The sequence below is a fragment of the Trichoderma evansii genome (genome assembly GCF_050947405.1).
Source record: "Trichoderma evansii strain SZMC 28006 chromosome Unknown GGI43scaffold_15, whole genome shotgun sequence".
NCBI classification, from domain to species: domain Eukaryota; kingdom Fungi; phylum Ascomycota; class Sordariomycetes; order Hypocreales; family Hypocreaceae; genus Trichoderma; species Trichoderma evansii.
In genome coordinates, this window is record NW_028145191.1 from 98306 (window position 1) to 111737 (window position 13432).

At 41.2% G+C, this 13432-nt stretch overlaps 5 protein-coding genes across 5 annotated transcripts; 3 read left to right on the forward strand and 2 right to left on the reverse strand.

The window, feature by feature from the left end:
- Positions 1-110: 110 nt before the first annotated feature.
- GGI43DRAFT_409140 (uncharacterized protein) lies at positions 111-1878 on the reverse strand. Its single transcript, XM_083206465.1, has one exon. The coding sequence runs from the start codon at positions 1785-1787 to the stop codon at positions 861-863; it is 927 nt and encodes a 308-aa protein (XP_083058766.1). The 5' UTR covers positions 1788-1878; the 3' UTR covers positions 111-860.
- A 716-nt stretch (positions 1879-2594) lies between these two features.
- On the forward strand, positions 2595-3324 carry GGI43DRAFT_409142 (uncharacterized protein). Its single transcript, XM_083206466.1, has 2 exons — positions 2595-3184; positions 3244-3324. Exons 1-2 carry the CDS (start codon positions 2779-2781, stop codon positions 3306-3308), a joined length of 471 nt encoding a protein of 156 aa, XP_083058767.1. The 5' UTR covers positions 2595-2778; the 3' UTR covers positions 3309-3324.
- A 2285-nt stretch (positions 3325-5609) lies between these two features.
- Positions 5610-6538, forward strand: GGI43DRAFT_409144 (Nitroreductase-like protein). Its single transcript, XM_083206467.1, has 2 exons — positions 5610-6123; positions 6194-6538. The coding sequence occupies exons 1-2, from the start codon at positions 5815-5817 to the stop codon at positions 6518-6520; spliced, it is 636 nt and encodes a 211-aa protein (XP_083058768.1). The 5' UTR covers positions 5610-5814; the 3' UTR covers positions 6521-6538.
- Positions 6539-9169: 2631 nt separating this feature from the next.
- On the forward strand, positions 9170-10690 carry GGI43DRAFT_428615 (uncharacterized protein; the record flags this gene model as incomplete). Its single annotated transcript, XM_083208986.1, has 2 exons — positions 9170-10056; positions 10095-10690. The coding sequence occupies exons 1-2, from the start codon at positions 9234-9236 to the stop codon at positions 10688-10690; spliced, it is 1419 nt and encodes a 472-aa protein (XP_083058769.1). The 5' UTR covers positions 9170-9233.
- A 449-nt stretch (positions 10691-11139) lies between these two features.
- GGI43DRAFT_423865 (S8 family peptidase) lies at positions 11140-12499 on the reverse strand (the record flags this gene model as incomplete). Its single annotated transcript, XM_083208293.1, has 3 exons — positions 11140-11739; positions 11817-12146; positions 12200-12499. 3 exons carry the CDS (start codon positions 12497-12499, stop codon positions 11140-11142), a joined length of 1230 nt encoding a protein of 409 aa, XP_083058770.1.
- Between the last annotated feature and the right edge of the window lie 933 nt (positions 12500-13432).

A 13432-nucleotide genomic window follows, 5' to 3' on the forward strand; every position in this document is an offset into this window, starting at 1 on the left:
CATGAAGACACGATGCTTTTACATCTTAAAAGAAAAAAATGAATAAATAAATAAATGAGGGGAAAAAGAAGAGTGTGCAAATAAATACCACTAACACCTACAAATCTGTCCCATAATCTATTGGGGCCGTGCATCACCTACGTCCGGCAGTAATTTCTCTGCCTACGCCTACTGTCTTGGGCTTCCAAGCTGGGATCCACAAAGATGCAAAATCGGCCGTTCGTTGTTATTAGTAACCGCAGCAGTACTTTCCTTTCCTGGATAAGCATCAAGTTATACTATGCTCTTTAGACTTTCCTTTAGCCATTAATCTCGACTTTAGCCGCACGGAATCATCCGCAGTAACTTATTTGGTACAAGCACAAACAAGTGAGCGTAGGGCCAAGTTGTAACGTTAGCACTCTAACGACGAAACGGAGATTTCTTGGAAACCAAGACTTCTTGATCTTTTTACCCTTCCTTTTTATCATATTTTCTCCATTTGCCTTCATCTTGGTTAGATAAGAGACGAAAATGATTACGACAATACTGCAAAACAAAGAAGACAAATGCTAGATACGAAGTACACCCGCAGCTGATCCACAGGAGTACACAATCGAGGACCATTTCAATACACAGAAAGGGAGAAACAAACTTTAACAATCATCGCAAAAGCTCGTGAAATAGCTATTAAGCCTTCTCGCAAATGGATATGCTGTACGCCCGTCGGTATAGTCACATCTCAGTGCAGGATCATAGCTCGTCAAAGGCCATTCACGGTATTGCTAATTGTGTTTTCGGACATACCTCGATAAATACTAAAACTACTGTCGATAATAAAGCTATCTTAAATCATGCTTTCGCGCGTTTCAAGGAATGTATTAGCCTCGCGGCCTCCATACACGTTGTCCTTCTGTCACAGATTCATTCCCTGGTAAGATTTCCCTCAGCATCTCATTCACCCCTTTACTTTCATCTCGTGCCCTTTCCCAGTGTCTTGGATATCCCAAGCTGACCTCCTCATACCTCACACCGTCCTTTACGTCAGTACGTCTAACATGCAGATGTCCTGTTACGACCACTTGTGCCCCTCCATAGTCGGCACCAAAACGCCCAGGTTCCGTCCAATCTTGAGTCCTTTTAGTCCCACACCACAAGGAAAATCGTGGGATCTTGGGAATGTATACCAAATCCTCTCGTAGCGGCCAGTGATTCACGATCACAAATTTAGTATTTGGATACCGTGCTGCATACTCGGAAAACTTTTGTTCCCACCTCTCACATAGGTTTGTACACCATTCGTCCCGTGATTCATAAGGGTCTGGGTGTAATAACGCCTCATCCGTTGCCCAAACATTGTCTTCCATCGCCCAATCCAACGCGCCTTCTCGAGAGACGTCTGCTGGGCGAAAAGAATAGTCGTACAGCGTAAATATGAGTGCAATCACGACGTCAACACCATCCGGCCTCCGCCAGACCATCCAATCATCCTCGGGAGTAAGGACACCGTACTGCCGGGCTAGCTCCACTAAGGCGTTATATTTTTCCTCTCCTCGAAGATTATCAGCTGGGTGCTTAACCACGGAGGGAGAGATGGAGTAGAGCTCATGGTTTCCTGGGACCCAAAATACATGTGTGAAACAAGCTTTGGCGCGCTCAAACACACTAATCAAGTGCGCAGCTGATTCACCAATATCGCCTGCGAGGATCAAGCCCGTACCAGGCGGTTTAGGCTTCAAAAGATCCCACTGGGAAGAGTTAATAGGATATGCAACGTGCAAGTCAGAAATGCCATATAACTTCGCCATTGTTGCTTTGCTGTGTTGAGAAGAGGTTGGGCAGAGTGGGGTTGAGTGACTGTCGAAGTAACAATATCTGCTTACTAAAATGAGATTTTAATCCTTTTGCGTTATATTTTTAAAAAAAAATTCAGCCAATGTACCATTTTATGTATAAATAAATACTATCATATAAATACATACCAAATACATGTATTGAACTAAGAAAAACGTTTCCCGACGTGAATATTCTATGTCATTGAACCACTATTATAAATGACTAAACAATAGCCTTTGCTACAAAATTATTTCTCGAGGTCATATTGTTTTATGTCTATATTTTCAGTCGCCTCTGCGCTGGAACGCCATGACCATAAGCAGCCATAACTAGGTAGGCCTAGATTATTAGTAGATCAAGGTGATGGAAGCAAGCTGGTTTCAAGATGGTACCTTGACTATATCAGATCGATCCTCAAACAGCCAGCATACCAGCCGCACTCCATCCAAATATCGCCTAGTTCTATTTATATCTCTTCCTAGATTTCAATCTACCCGTGCCGCTCATAGCTCTTCGGAAGAGCGCCAATAACATTAATATTGAGAAAGCTTGGCAGCGGAAAATGATTTGCGCCGACACCGTAATAGCATCCGGCAGGCACAGAGACAAAGTTTACTCCGTATTCCGAGCTATTTTAAACTTGCTATTTGCAAGCAGATATGCTAACCTAAAATAGTTAGTAGACTGATTCCGGTCTCTGGCCCTTGGGCGCCACGTAGTATGGGGCTAATGTCTGTCAAAGGACGAGAGTAGCTTGATCACTGAGATTGCAAAAGTATCGTTTATCAGTGCCGAAGCTGAATCGCTTTGCTTCTTTGGCTACCCAGTACTGCTTGCAAATATTAAAGCTAAGACTTATATAGTAATTAAGCTACGAGATATCTTGTGCTTCTTTTTTTTTCCTGCGCGTGTGTGTGCGTGCGCGCGTTTGTTAGACAAAAAGAATTACATACATATATTCTTATGTCCTTATCAATTGAGCGAGCTCTTCCTCTAAATTTCAAGCTTGTTCTGAAAACCGCCCGTTCATTTTTATTCAGTTTTTACCCAGTGTATCTTTTCCCGTTTTACTCTGTGCAACTTTTAGTTGTCGTTGATAACAAGATGCGACGGTTCTTACATCTCTTCATTGCAATTAGCTTAGCTGGAGCTCAAGATGACCACAGTATCAAATCCAACGCACTCAACCACATCGGTAAATCTTCTTGGTTTGGAGGTCAATTCGAAAACCTTGTTGTTTTTGGAGACAGTTATACTGATGAGTCGAGATTGGACTACTTCACAACTCACAATAATACGCCTCCGCCAGTTGGATTACTACTTCCAGAGGCATTAGATGCCTCCGATGGAGGCCGCGTTTGGCCAAGATGTATGTATATATCATTTCAACTCTAATACGAATAATGCATCTAATGGAAATTATGATAGACGTTAGCCAATATTCTGGGGCGAAGCTTTATAATTATGCCACAGCTGGGGGAATCTGTATGTAAACCATTAGACGTCAACACTTTATTCAAAGAAATTCACCAAAATCCTCAGAAATATCTCAACGGCACGAGTACCCTCAACGTCCTTGATTATATACATCACTGGTCTTCGGGAGGAGTAAATTGCACTGATTTACCTGGAGACCGGGACTCATTCATGTTCTATGACTCTCTTCATCCTTCTGAGCAAGTTCACCGCATCGTAGCCCAAAACTTTATGGATGTTATTAACGGAACAAGTCCATTCGCAACGTACTGGTAACTTGCTAGAATAGCGGATGTCAACCCATTAAGAAGCCGAGGATTGTAGCGTCCAGTCGCTGAGCGCTGGGATAATTTGATCACCTTGAGATTTAACATCTGTTAAAAATGGCTTCTTGTTTTATTAGCTCCATTAAGTCACTTAATCTATAGCTAATGTTTAGAGGCACAACCATCTGCGATTATTGAAGCGGAGTGAGCCGTTCACATATCGATAAATCGATCACTTCCCTGTGGAGACTTGATTTAGGCATGCAGCCCACCACTAAAATGGACGCTTCGATTTTCTGCCTCAAAACACCTAAACACATTGTTTAAGCCAGGGCGAAATAGTAAGAGTACCAAGAAAGGTAGTGCACTTGGTAAATATATATTGATGCACTCCGGTGGTATTCGAATCAAGTATAACATAACTTAACAATGGCCATAAAACTCTTTAAATAGACTACTGATGCTTCCAGGACGAAATTAATTTAAAGATCACTTTTTAACCACAAACAATTGCTATTCATAATTCCCATTTAAGAGCCCTTGCTGATTAATTGCCAATTACTTAGCTAGCGGCTCAGTTAAATTCAGCGGGTGCACGCCGCAATTTCCGAAGAAGATAATTAAAGATACGTTCCAAACAAAATGCGATAAAGAGATGATGAGAATCTTCACTTGCTATTTGTCGCTTTATTACGGAGTAGTTAACCATAATTAAAATATCGTTAATTGTGCCTATTTACTACGGAGTACACTAAGTATGATTGTGTAGCCTGTATCTGCAAAGTGGTATAGTTAGAGGCTGTACGACTGAGGCCCATGGCAAAAGAACTAACTTTTGTGAAAATGTTTGAAATGCTTTGTGATTACTCAAGTAGAGTACACTTAAAAAATGTAGAAATTTTAAAGCCTAATGTAAAAAAAAAAATATTACTCTCTTGTTCTTGGAAATGTTTTTTTTTCCTTGGCCACTTGAGGAATAATCTGCATATCTTATAAAGATGAGCTATAGGTTAATCTCTGCTTCTCGTTGAGTGCTATTATTCGCACAACACATATTCGTTAATCACATAACATTTTAGCGTATTTTTATAAGCACTAGGCTTAAGAGAGTTAGAAAATGCACAGTATGTAGCTTTTCTTAAAGGGGATTTTATAGGAAATAACCGGGAATAATATGCACTATAATATAGTGGTTAGTGGTCACAGTTAGTGGGATATATTATAAAAGGTTATAGAGGAGTATAGTAGCATAGTGTTATTGATACTGTAATATACTTATGTAAAAAGTAGGTATTAACAAGGGTTATTAGGTTTTAATTGGCTAAAGCTAAAATGTTGTGCGATTATCGAATGTGTGTTGTGCGAATAATGACTCTTCTCGTTTGGAGCGGCTACCCTACACAATTTTCGAGACTTCATTAGCATGGCCAATACATTGGGTTAATCGTGCTCTTGAGTATCTCTAGCAGCTTGACAGTTGTAAGTACGCCAGCAGATCTGTTGACAAAAGCCACTGTTTGTTGTATTGTACATGAGTATGCAGCGACATCTTGGAAGTAATCACCCACAATTTCTTATTGTTATCTGTATTTTCTTTTTCTTTTCTTCTTCCTGTTTTCCCCTCTTCGTTTTGCATATATTCCTACAAAGTGGGCCTAGATACTCTTTTCAAACTATAATGCACTTGTTATCCAATGATGTACGGTGTACGAACTACACACATCGCAAACTCCAAAAGCGTGCACGCCACTACTGATACGAGCTGACCGCTCAGAAAATTGTCGCCAACGTCCTGCACTCCTCCGATCTGCAACCGACTAAAAGCACCTTAGTGTACTATTTACTCTTTTTGCATCCGCAAGCGCCTGCATTACCAATCATTTGGGCGGGTAGCATCTTAAGATGTTGACGCCTATCTATAAATGTGACTAGCAGGCGCTGATTATTGCGTTACCCGCGCGGGAATTATCTAAGCGGCGTGTTTGCCGCTTTCTGTACTGAAAACCACGCTCTCCGAGAAATCAATGACTACCTCATTACAAACTATGTGTCAGCAAGCTACTCCGTAATGCCAGCGTATAATCATTTCTAAGCTTGATTAATTTAGAGGATGTTATAAATAACTAAAAAAAAAAGAAAAGACTTCAGGAATGTTTATTTATTGTGCTATAGCCGCTATAGAAATTGAACAACATTCAGATTTCGCATCATACCAACATAACTCTTTTCTGCATCTAAATTACACCGTATAACCAACATGTCTCCCTCTGTATCCGCTGATCAGTTCTTGGCTGCTGCTAAGCATCGCCGCACTGTCTATGGTCTTAAAGGCACCTCTGCTGTCTCTGACAAGCGAGTTGAAGAGATTGTCTCTGAGGTTCTTTCATTCTCGCCATCTTCTTACAACACCCAGCCAGGTCGCATTACTCTTGTTACTGGCGAGAAGCACAAGCAGTTGTGGGATATCATCATCAAGACGTCCGAGCCTATTCTGAAAGGCGCCGGTGAGGCAGTATGGAATACTATGAGCGGTGTCTTCGAATCGCACAAAGCATCTTATGGATCGGTAGGTGCATTATTCTCTTTTTAGAGACCAGTCAGAGGAAATCACTCTCTTAATACTAACATAATGGCAGGTTGTTTTCTGGGAAAGTGGCAAGGCTATTAAGGAGGCAGGTGAGAAGCACCAGTCTGCTGCACACATGTTCCCTCAGTTTGCGGAGCACGCGACTGGTATGGCTCAGATTCTCGTCTGGACTGCTCTTGAGTTGGAGGGTCTGGGTGCAAACCTCCAACACTTACAAGCCATTCCTCCTGTTGAAGCAGAGATCAAGAAGTTCCTCCAGGTACCTGATGACTACTCACTGAAGGCCCACCTGAACTATGGTGACGAGCCTGGCCCTCACAACACTACTGTGCCTGAGAAGCTGCCGCTCAGCGAAACCCTGAAGGTTGTTAACTAAATGGTACATATATACGAGCTACATATTTTCAACGCATCTTAAAACTATAGATCGTGGATTGAGTCCATACATATAGAAAGCTGCTTTAGCGTTATGTTCAAAATTTAACTTCAAAGTTTACATATAACATACAATGCCTTTGTGATATCTTTAATTGAAAGAAGTAATGATAAGCAGAGTCACGAAATTGGCGGCATGCTCTTGATCACTTGTGTGCTGGAAACAAAATATCCAATTTTTATAACCAAAGACCTACGAAAATCATCGTATTTAATCCAATCATGAGAATCTCTCACATGACTATGATATTGAGTACAAAAATAGCCTCCTTTGTCTATTTTTACAGGTTTGTATTACTCTTAATACAATTGCAGCTAACATCGCCACAGCTAATATAATCCCAGCCAATATTAGCAGAGGTACTTATTTATATTATAAACGTTGAATACATAGGCTGTTTTAAACTCGACGTTCAGCTTTTTAAATGTAACATTAAGAACCTGGGTTTGACGTGTCAGAGAGGGTGCCGTGTTTATTTAAATGTCATCTTAAGAAGTTGTACTATGGTCACTTGGAGATAACCCCAGAGCCTGTCAATCTCGAAATCTCGAGTTTAGAGTTTATTATTACATCCTAGTGTATAAATGTCGGCCTATTGAATGTGCTAATTCTGGCATAAAACTGCAAAGAGGCGTCGTTATGAAAAGTGAAAAGCACCGTTATGGTTGGCGGTTCACCAAAATTGCATTTTCGACTATGGCCTATAGTATATATTTAGGACACAGTCTCTTTTTATCGTATCTTGGATCAGAGAATTTTCTTTCACGCAAATAATCGCATGTCTTAATCCTAAGATCTCTCCCTTGCAACACAGTCGGGTGCACCATCGGAGCCACTGTTGGCGAAGGGCAGAACATGTGCATCTACTATTTCTGAAGGAGAAAACACACCCCGATGCAGTATTATGCTTAAGCAATTTCGACAGCTAGATTTTACAACTTTAACTCAATGGTGTTGGAATAATATACTGCATGATGTAATGTATACAATTTCCCTGCTAGTTTCAATACGCTAGCCGTAGTCGCCGTATGAAGGGGATGCATCAAGATCTGCAAACAAGCAGTAGTCAGTGGCCCCTATTGGGATTTGGTGGACTTCATGAGAATTTGCCGTAAGCAACTGTCAAACTCGATTACCGTTAAATCTTAGAAGTCATATTAACAAACTCCTCATAGTTTCATTTTACTTGAAGGAGAAAGAGCGTTTGAACTAACCCTGAGTATTCTATAACGGCGCCTGAGTGCTTACCAGATTTTAGAGGATAAAGAAATCGAAAAATACTAGAAGAATTAAACATGTTCAGAAAGATCGAAGCCACTGTAGATGAAGCTAAGCTAACGTGTTAAGCAGCTATCTGGTATATGGTTGGTTAACAGTGCCGTTAGATGCCGTATCCGGCTACTTCACTTCTAACTGAACTAGTGAGTTTCGGGGTCTATATTGCGATAAGACGGCAAAGACGGTAATAATAACATTTTCATTTTACGCAAGATGCGCGTGACGCAATAGTGTAACGAATTGCATACCCGTGCTTTATCCTATCAAACTACTGAGATGAACTATGGTTCTACCAAGTAATGACAGCTTTAGCCATAAAATTTGGTTTAGGGGTGGTAAGTGCATTTACCGTACATACCTAGTATGCAAGCGGTTACATGTCATCCATCTATCGACAAATCCAGTGCTATCAAGGCCATACCAATTTAGCCGCATGTACATACTAGTGCGGAGTGCAGAGTATAACTAAGGTAGGTAGTATAATTCTATAGGTATATGCAACGAAATACTCTCTATAGTGATGAAAATAATAATTTATTCAAAACTATTCCTGCATGGATATATTAACATATTTCTTCATATTGTATAATGCGAGTAAGATATGTATAATGACTCATAATGACAGTTTTAAGAGAGTCGTGGATGTAAAAAAAAATATAAAGCAATTAGTAAAACGTTGTGATAATCTTAATATATATGATGTTACTGGTAAGAATTTATTACCGAGATAGTGATCAAAGAATGCTACGTTGAGGGAATAACAATAACAATAAGGGAAAGAGAAGGAAAAAAAAAGGTGTAAGACAAAGGTCTAGAAAAGGAAAAGGTGGGGGAGGATGACAGGAACGAAGGAACGAAGGAATAGTGGATAGGTAAGAAGAAGAAAGGGAAATGGGAAGAGGTGCTAACATAGGTATATATTTGAACAAACGATTGACAATTTTTTTTGTTTTCTTTTGCTTGAGAAAAGAAAAAATAAATGAAAAAATAAATGAAAAAATAGCAAAAATAAAAAATAAAAAATAATGGATGAAGATGAAAAAGAAATCGGCAACTGAAATGACTAAAAATATATTCGCTACAAAGATTTTTATTTATTTTATTCAGTTTGTTATTTCATAGCTGCACTTTCTTTCTTTCTTTCTTTTTTTTTTTTTTTTAACTTTAGTATGTTTAACTTTAGTATGCTATTAACTCTCGTAAGCGCTAGCAAGATACTACCTTGGTCCACTACTTTGGTATTTTATAATAATCCACGATTCACCTACAAGTATTCCGTCCTTTAATAACTTAAATCACAGCTGTGTAGCGAAATCTTTCTTTTTTTTCATCATTTTCCAGGTAATATTTGATCCAAACTTATAGAATAGCCACTATGGCCGCCCCAATGGGAACAAAGCCAACCAGTATTGTCACTCGCGCTCTAGACGCAAACGAGCATTTTGTGAAATGGGCAGCCACATTGGGCGCACCTTATGATAAGACCCATTTCGGATTATTCCAAGCCCATCACTTGCAATTTCCCTCATACATTACAGAACCGGTGCTACATTTACAGCGAACATGGCTTGTGTTACGAGACCGACATCCCAAATTCGGTGCTGTGTTCGCACCGTCGTCAGTTGGGGACGCCATTACTACTGACTTGAGGCCATATGATCATGACAGTTGGCTTGAAAATACTTTCTTTGTTAATACGTCAATTCCAGAAGCGCATGTACTTCTTTCATCTTTAAGGCATGCCGAAACTCCTTTGTGTTATTGGCTGCCCCTTTCACAGGAACTGGTAATGTACATACCGCATTGGATCACTGATGGTACCGGGCTTCTCATACTCGCACATCGGTTTATGACCATTTTATCGTCTGTCATCGCTAAGGGACTATCCACAACATTAGACAACTACGCTATCGAGCAAGTTGCCTACGAGATAAACAGTCCAAGCGGTGATCAATTGACTGGCTACGTGGATGATGATTCTACGGAAGCAACTCGTCTCAAAGAAATTTCTCAAGATGTACTGGCTCCTTTTTTACAAGCTCTTCCTACTATTGGACTGCCTCTCAAACCAGACGGCAAGAGCGGTCTTCCTAGAAATGCTAGCCATATTGCCATATCTTTAGAGTCAGAAACAACTGCAGCAATAGTTACCGAATGTCAGAAACGCGAGATTAGCGTAAACAGTGCTTTACATACGAGTTTGATAGTATCACCAGTCGCTTTGCCCAGCACTCAGCTGCTCAAGCTTATGCGAGCGTGTTATATATCAATATGAGACCACATCTACCAAGCCCTGGACCTAACCTTGGTGCCTCTTCTCTGGTTGCAGTGTTACCATTAGCAGTCCGAGACATCCTACCTGGAACAAGTGGCAAACCGGAAAAAGATTGGAAAGATCTTTCGAGAGAATTAAACTCTATTTACCGAAGCGTGCCAGAGAAGAAGTATCGGCCGAAAGATGGAAGCTCACTGCAGAGTGTAATCGACATAAACGGACGTCTGACTAGAGATGTTTTGGCCGTTTTTAGTTCATCACCACCACCAGAGATGCCCGAGGTTCGACCTTTTGACTATAGCTCTATTGGATTGGTCGAAAAATACCTTCAGCGGGAGTATGTCGTCGGGGACGATAAAGGTCTAATCGAAGTATTAAACGTGTGGAAGGCCAGTGTTGTTGCCACCCCGTCGGCGTTATGCCATGGCTATACATTCCGTGATAGGCTGGCGGTCTCAGTGGCCTATAATGATGGATATTTTAGTAAAGAATTTATGAGAAAGATTTTGCAGGATATTTTGATTGACATCGTGCAGAATTTGGGTATTAATGGCTAAATAGTATTGTCATTAGCGCAGGCTGCGTTAGTAGCACCTATAAACGTTCTATCCTCTCTTTGAAGGCTTCCTTCATATTTTTACTCTTGATAATTTATTTGGTACCATTTTACTACCACCGGTTTAATTTCTATGCTTCATCTGTATGTTTAACGAACTTTTTCTTTAATTGTGAATTACAGTCATCGTCATATTAATAAGACATGTATGGCTTATAGCCCACCACTAAAATATTCGCCATTTTCGAACAAATTACGCAACTTCATTTGAACATCGAGAACAAGTATTTATTATATAATTCTTTTTTTAGCGCTCTAAAAGTGAATTCAGTTAAAAATGCCGCAGAATCGATGAACCGACCACACCCAGTAATGGGTATCATCTTTTTTTTAAGGAAACTACGCGACGGCTAAGCTGCTTTCCCCTGATTGTTTCACTTTATCATCGATTTAAGCACTGTTTCCGTTGAAGATGATAGTGTTGGGGCTGCCGTTAAGGCTACCGGTTACACGACCAGTGGTAGCCAGAGCTTTGATCCGATTAGTGACAGCGGTAGGAGTGGTGAGGCCTTCAAGAGATTGAAGATAGAGAGCCAGACCGACAACGTGAGGTGTCGCCATAGATGTACCGCTAATTGTGTTAGTAGCAGTGTTGGATCCAATCCATGACGACAGAATGTTAACGCCAGGAGCAAAAACATCAACGCCGGCACCGTAGTTGGTGAAGGAAGCAGTGCGCCAGTTGATGTCCAGCGCCGCAACAGTGATAGCATTAGGAACGTTAGCAGGAGAAGTGCTAGAGACTGGTTGGGGGTTTCCTAGAGAGTCGCCATTGCCGGCGGCGACAATGGTAAGCACACCCTGGTTAAACGCTGCGTTAATGGCGGTCGTCCAAGCGGATGAGGCAGGTCCTCCAAGTGACATATTAATAGCAGATTTGCTGGCACGGTTCCTCGAGACAATGTCGTTTACAGCCCAGTTATAGCCGTCAAGGATAATGGAGGTGGTGGAGCTCTCTCCAGAAAAGACTTTGACGGAGATTAGGCTAGCCTATTAATAGTAACGAGTCAATCTTAAATACACTTATATATTGATAACAACAAGATCGAGGAAGAAAAATTACTCACCTGCTTAGCAACGCCGTATGTAGATCCAGCAATTGTTCCAGAAACATGAGTACCGTGGCCAAGGGTATCGACGTGCTGTCCTCCTGCAGCATTATAGCCAAGGCTGGCGCGCCCGCCGAATTGCTGATGAGAGGTGTTGATACCGGAGTCAACCACATAGGCAAAAGTTCCAGAGCCAGCTGAGGTATCGTAAATGTAGCTCGTAGACCCAGATGTGCGATGGGAAACAGTGCCGAGGCCCCAAGGAGCACCAGATTGTGTGGTCAGAGCACGCTTATCTTCGACAATATCCGACAGGTACATGATGTAATCTGGCTCCACAGACGCGACCTGGCAGCGTGATTAGCTTTTCTTCTTTTCGTTAGTATATAGAGAACACGTACATCGGGGCTCGACTTGATCTGCTCAATCGTCTCTGCATCGAACTCGCCCGCATAAGCACTCCAAGTATGAATGTTATAAGTCTTTTCAACACCAGCAGTGCTACGCTTGGTCAAAGAACGACGGTGGATGTCGTTTACCCAGGCGAGATGAGAGTCGGTATCAATTGAAGCGCCCTCTTTAAGAGTGACAATAAACTTGTTAGGTACAGCATCAGGCTTCTTGTGAAGGGCTGCGGGAGCGGCGAGGACAGCCGGGAGCAAAGCTCCGAGATAGAGAGCAAGACGACGGATGCTGGTCATTGCTGTGATGTGCTTTATATAATGGCGGAGATGAAATGAGGGTTTGATTGCTACTCTGATTTACCAAATATTTTTCTGCGAATGTAGTCAGCTTAAATAGTTTTCATTATCACTGCGGATTTAATATCGATTTCGCTATTTGAAGCCTCCACCACGTCTACCAGCATCAATCTATTGCGAATTGCGTGCCAAGTCTCTGAGTATAGATAATCAAGCTGCCTAAAAAGACTTAGAACGAATAGATCACACCAAGACTATATGTTTGTGTTACGGCAACCACCGTGCCCGGCTCTTGGCAGCTAGTTTGAATGCGGAAAGCAGAATGATAAAGCAATACTATCTCCAAGTTTCTAACTCAGATGCCGATATGGATGAGTTACGCATGATCTAACTCCTAAAATAAATATTGTGTTTCTCGTCATCGTTCATCCAAACGATCTATTATATATCACTTCGTCGCTCCTGGACACATGGTAACATATGTCAAAGATATAAAATTTAAGATTCTTTTAAGGTTATTTGACGTCTATAAACTAAAATTCGCTAATTTACGCTTAAAAGCGAACAATCAATGTGCAGCTTGTATTACAGATAATAATAGCCAATGCCATGCAAGCTAAAATTGCACCAATATTTGTGCACCTGCTTGTTATGTCGTCTTGTCCGAGAATTAAGGAACCTTTGAATAAAAGGCACGGCAAAGCTCTAATAGCGCAATCGTAGCCGGCGCCTTATCAAGCTTTAAGAAGGAGGGGTGGCCAAGCAGCGGAACTTTTTATATTGCCTGAAAGGGAAGGTCGTTCTGCCAAAGTACCGAGTAACCCCAAAGAAGCCGGATTTCTAAATATTGTTAATTCTACGTTAAAAAAGCACGCTAATACAAAGCGCCGAGATAAAGAATTATCCCTCCTAGTTGTTTTCACAGGACGACTG

Bases quoted from the DNA above. Each gene is read 5' to 3' on its own strand.
- GGI43DRAFT_409142 (XM_083206466.1), top strand. From the start codon at position 2,779: ATGTCCTTATCAATTGAGCGAGCTCTTCCTCTAAATTTCAAGCTTGTT. The intron at 3,185-3,243 runs GTATGTATATAT...AAATTATGATAG, and splicing joins AGGCCGCGTTTGGCCAAGAT to ACGTTAGCCAATATTCTGGG.
- GGI43DRAFT_409140 (XM_083206465.1), bottom strand. From the start codon at position 1,787: ATGGCGAAGTTATATGGCATTTCTGACTTGCACGTTGCATATCCTATT.
- GGI43DRAFT_409144 (XM_083206467.1), top strand. From the start codon at position 5,815: ATGTCTCCCTCTGTATCCGCTGATCAGTTCTTGGCTGCTGCTAAGCAT. The intron at 6,124-6,193 runs GTAGGTGCATTA...ACATAATGGCAG, and splicing joins ACAAAGCATCTTATGGATCG to GTTGTTTTCTGGGAAAGTGG.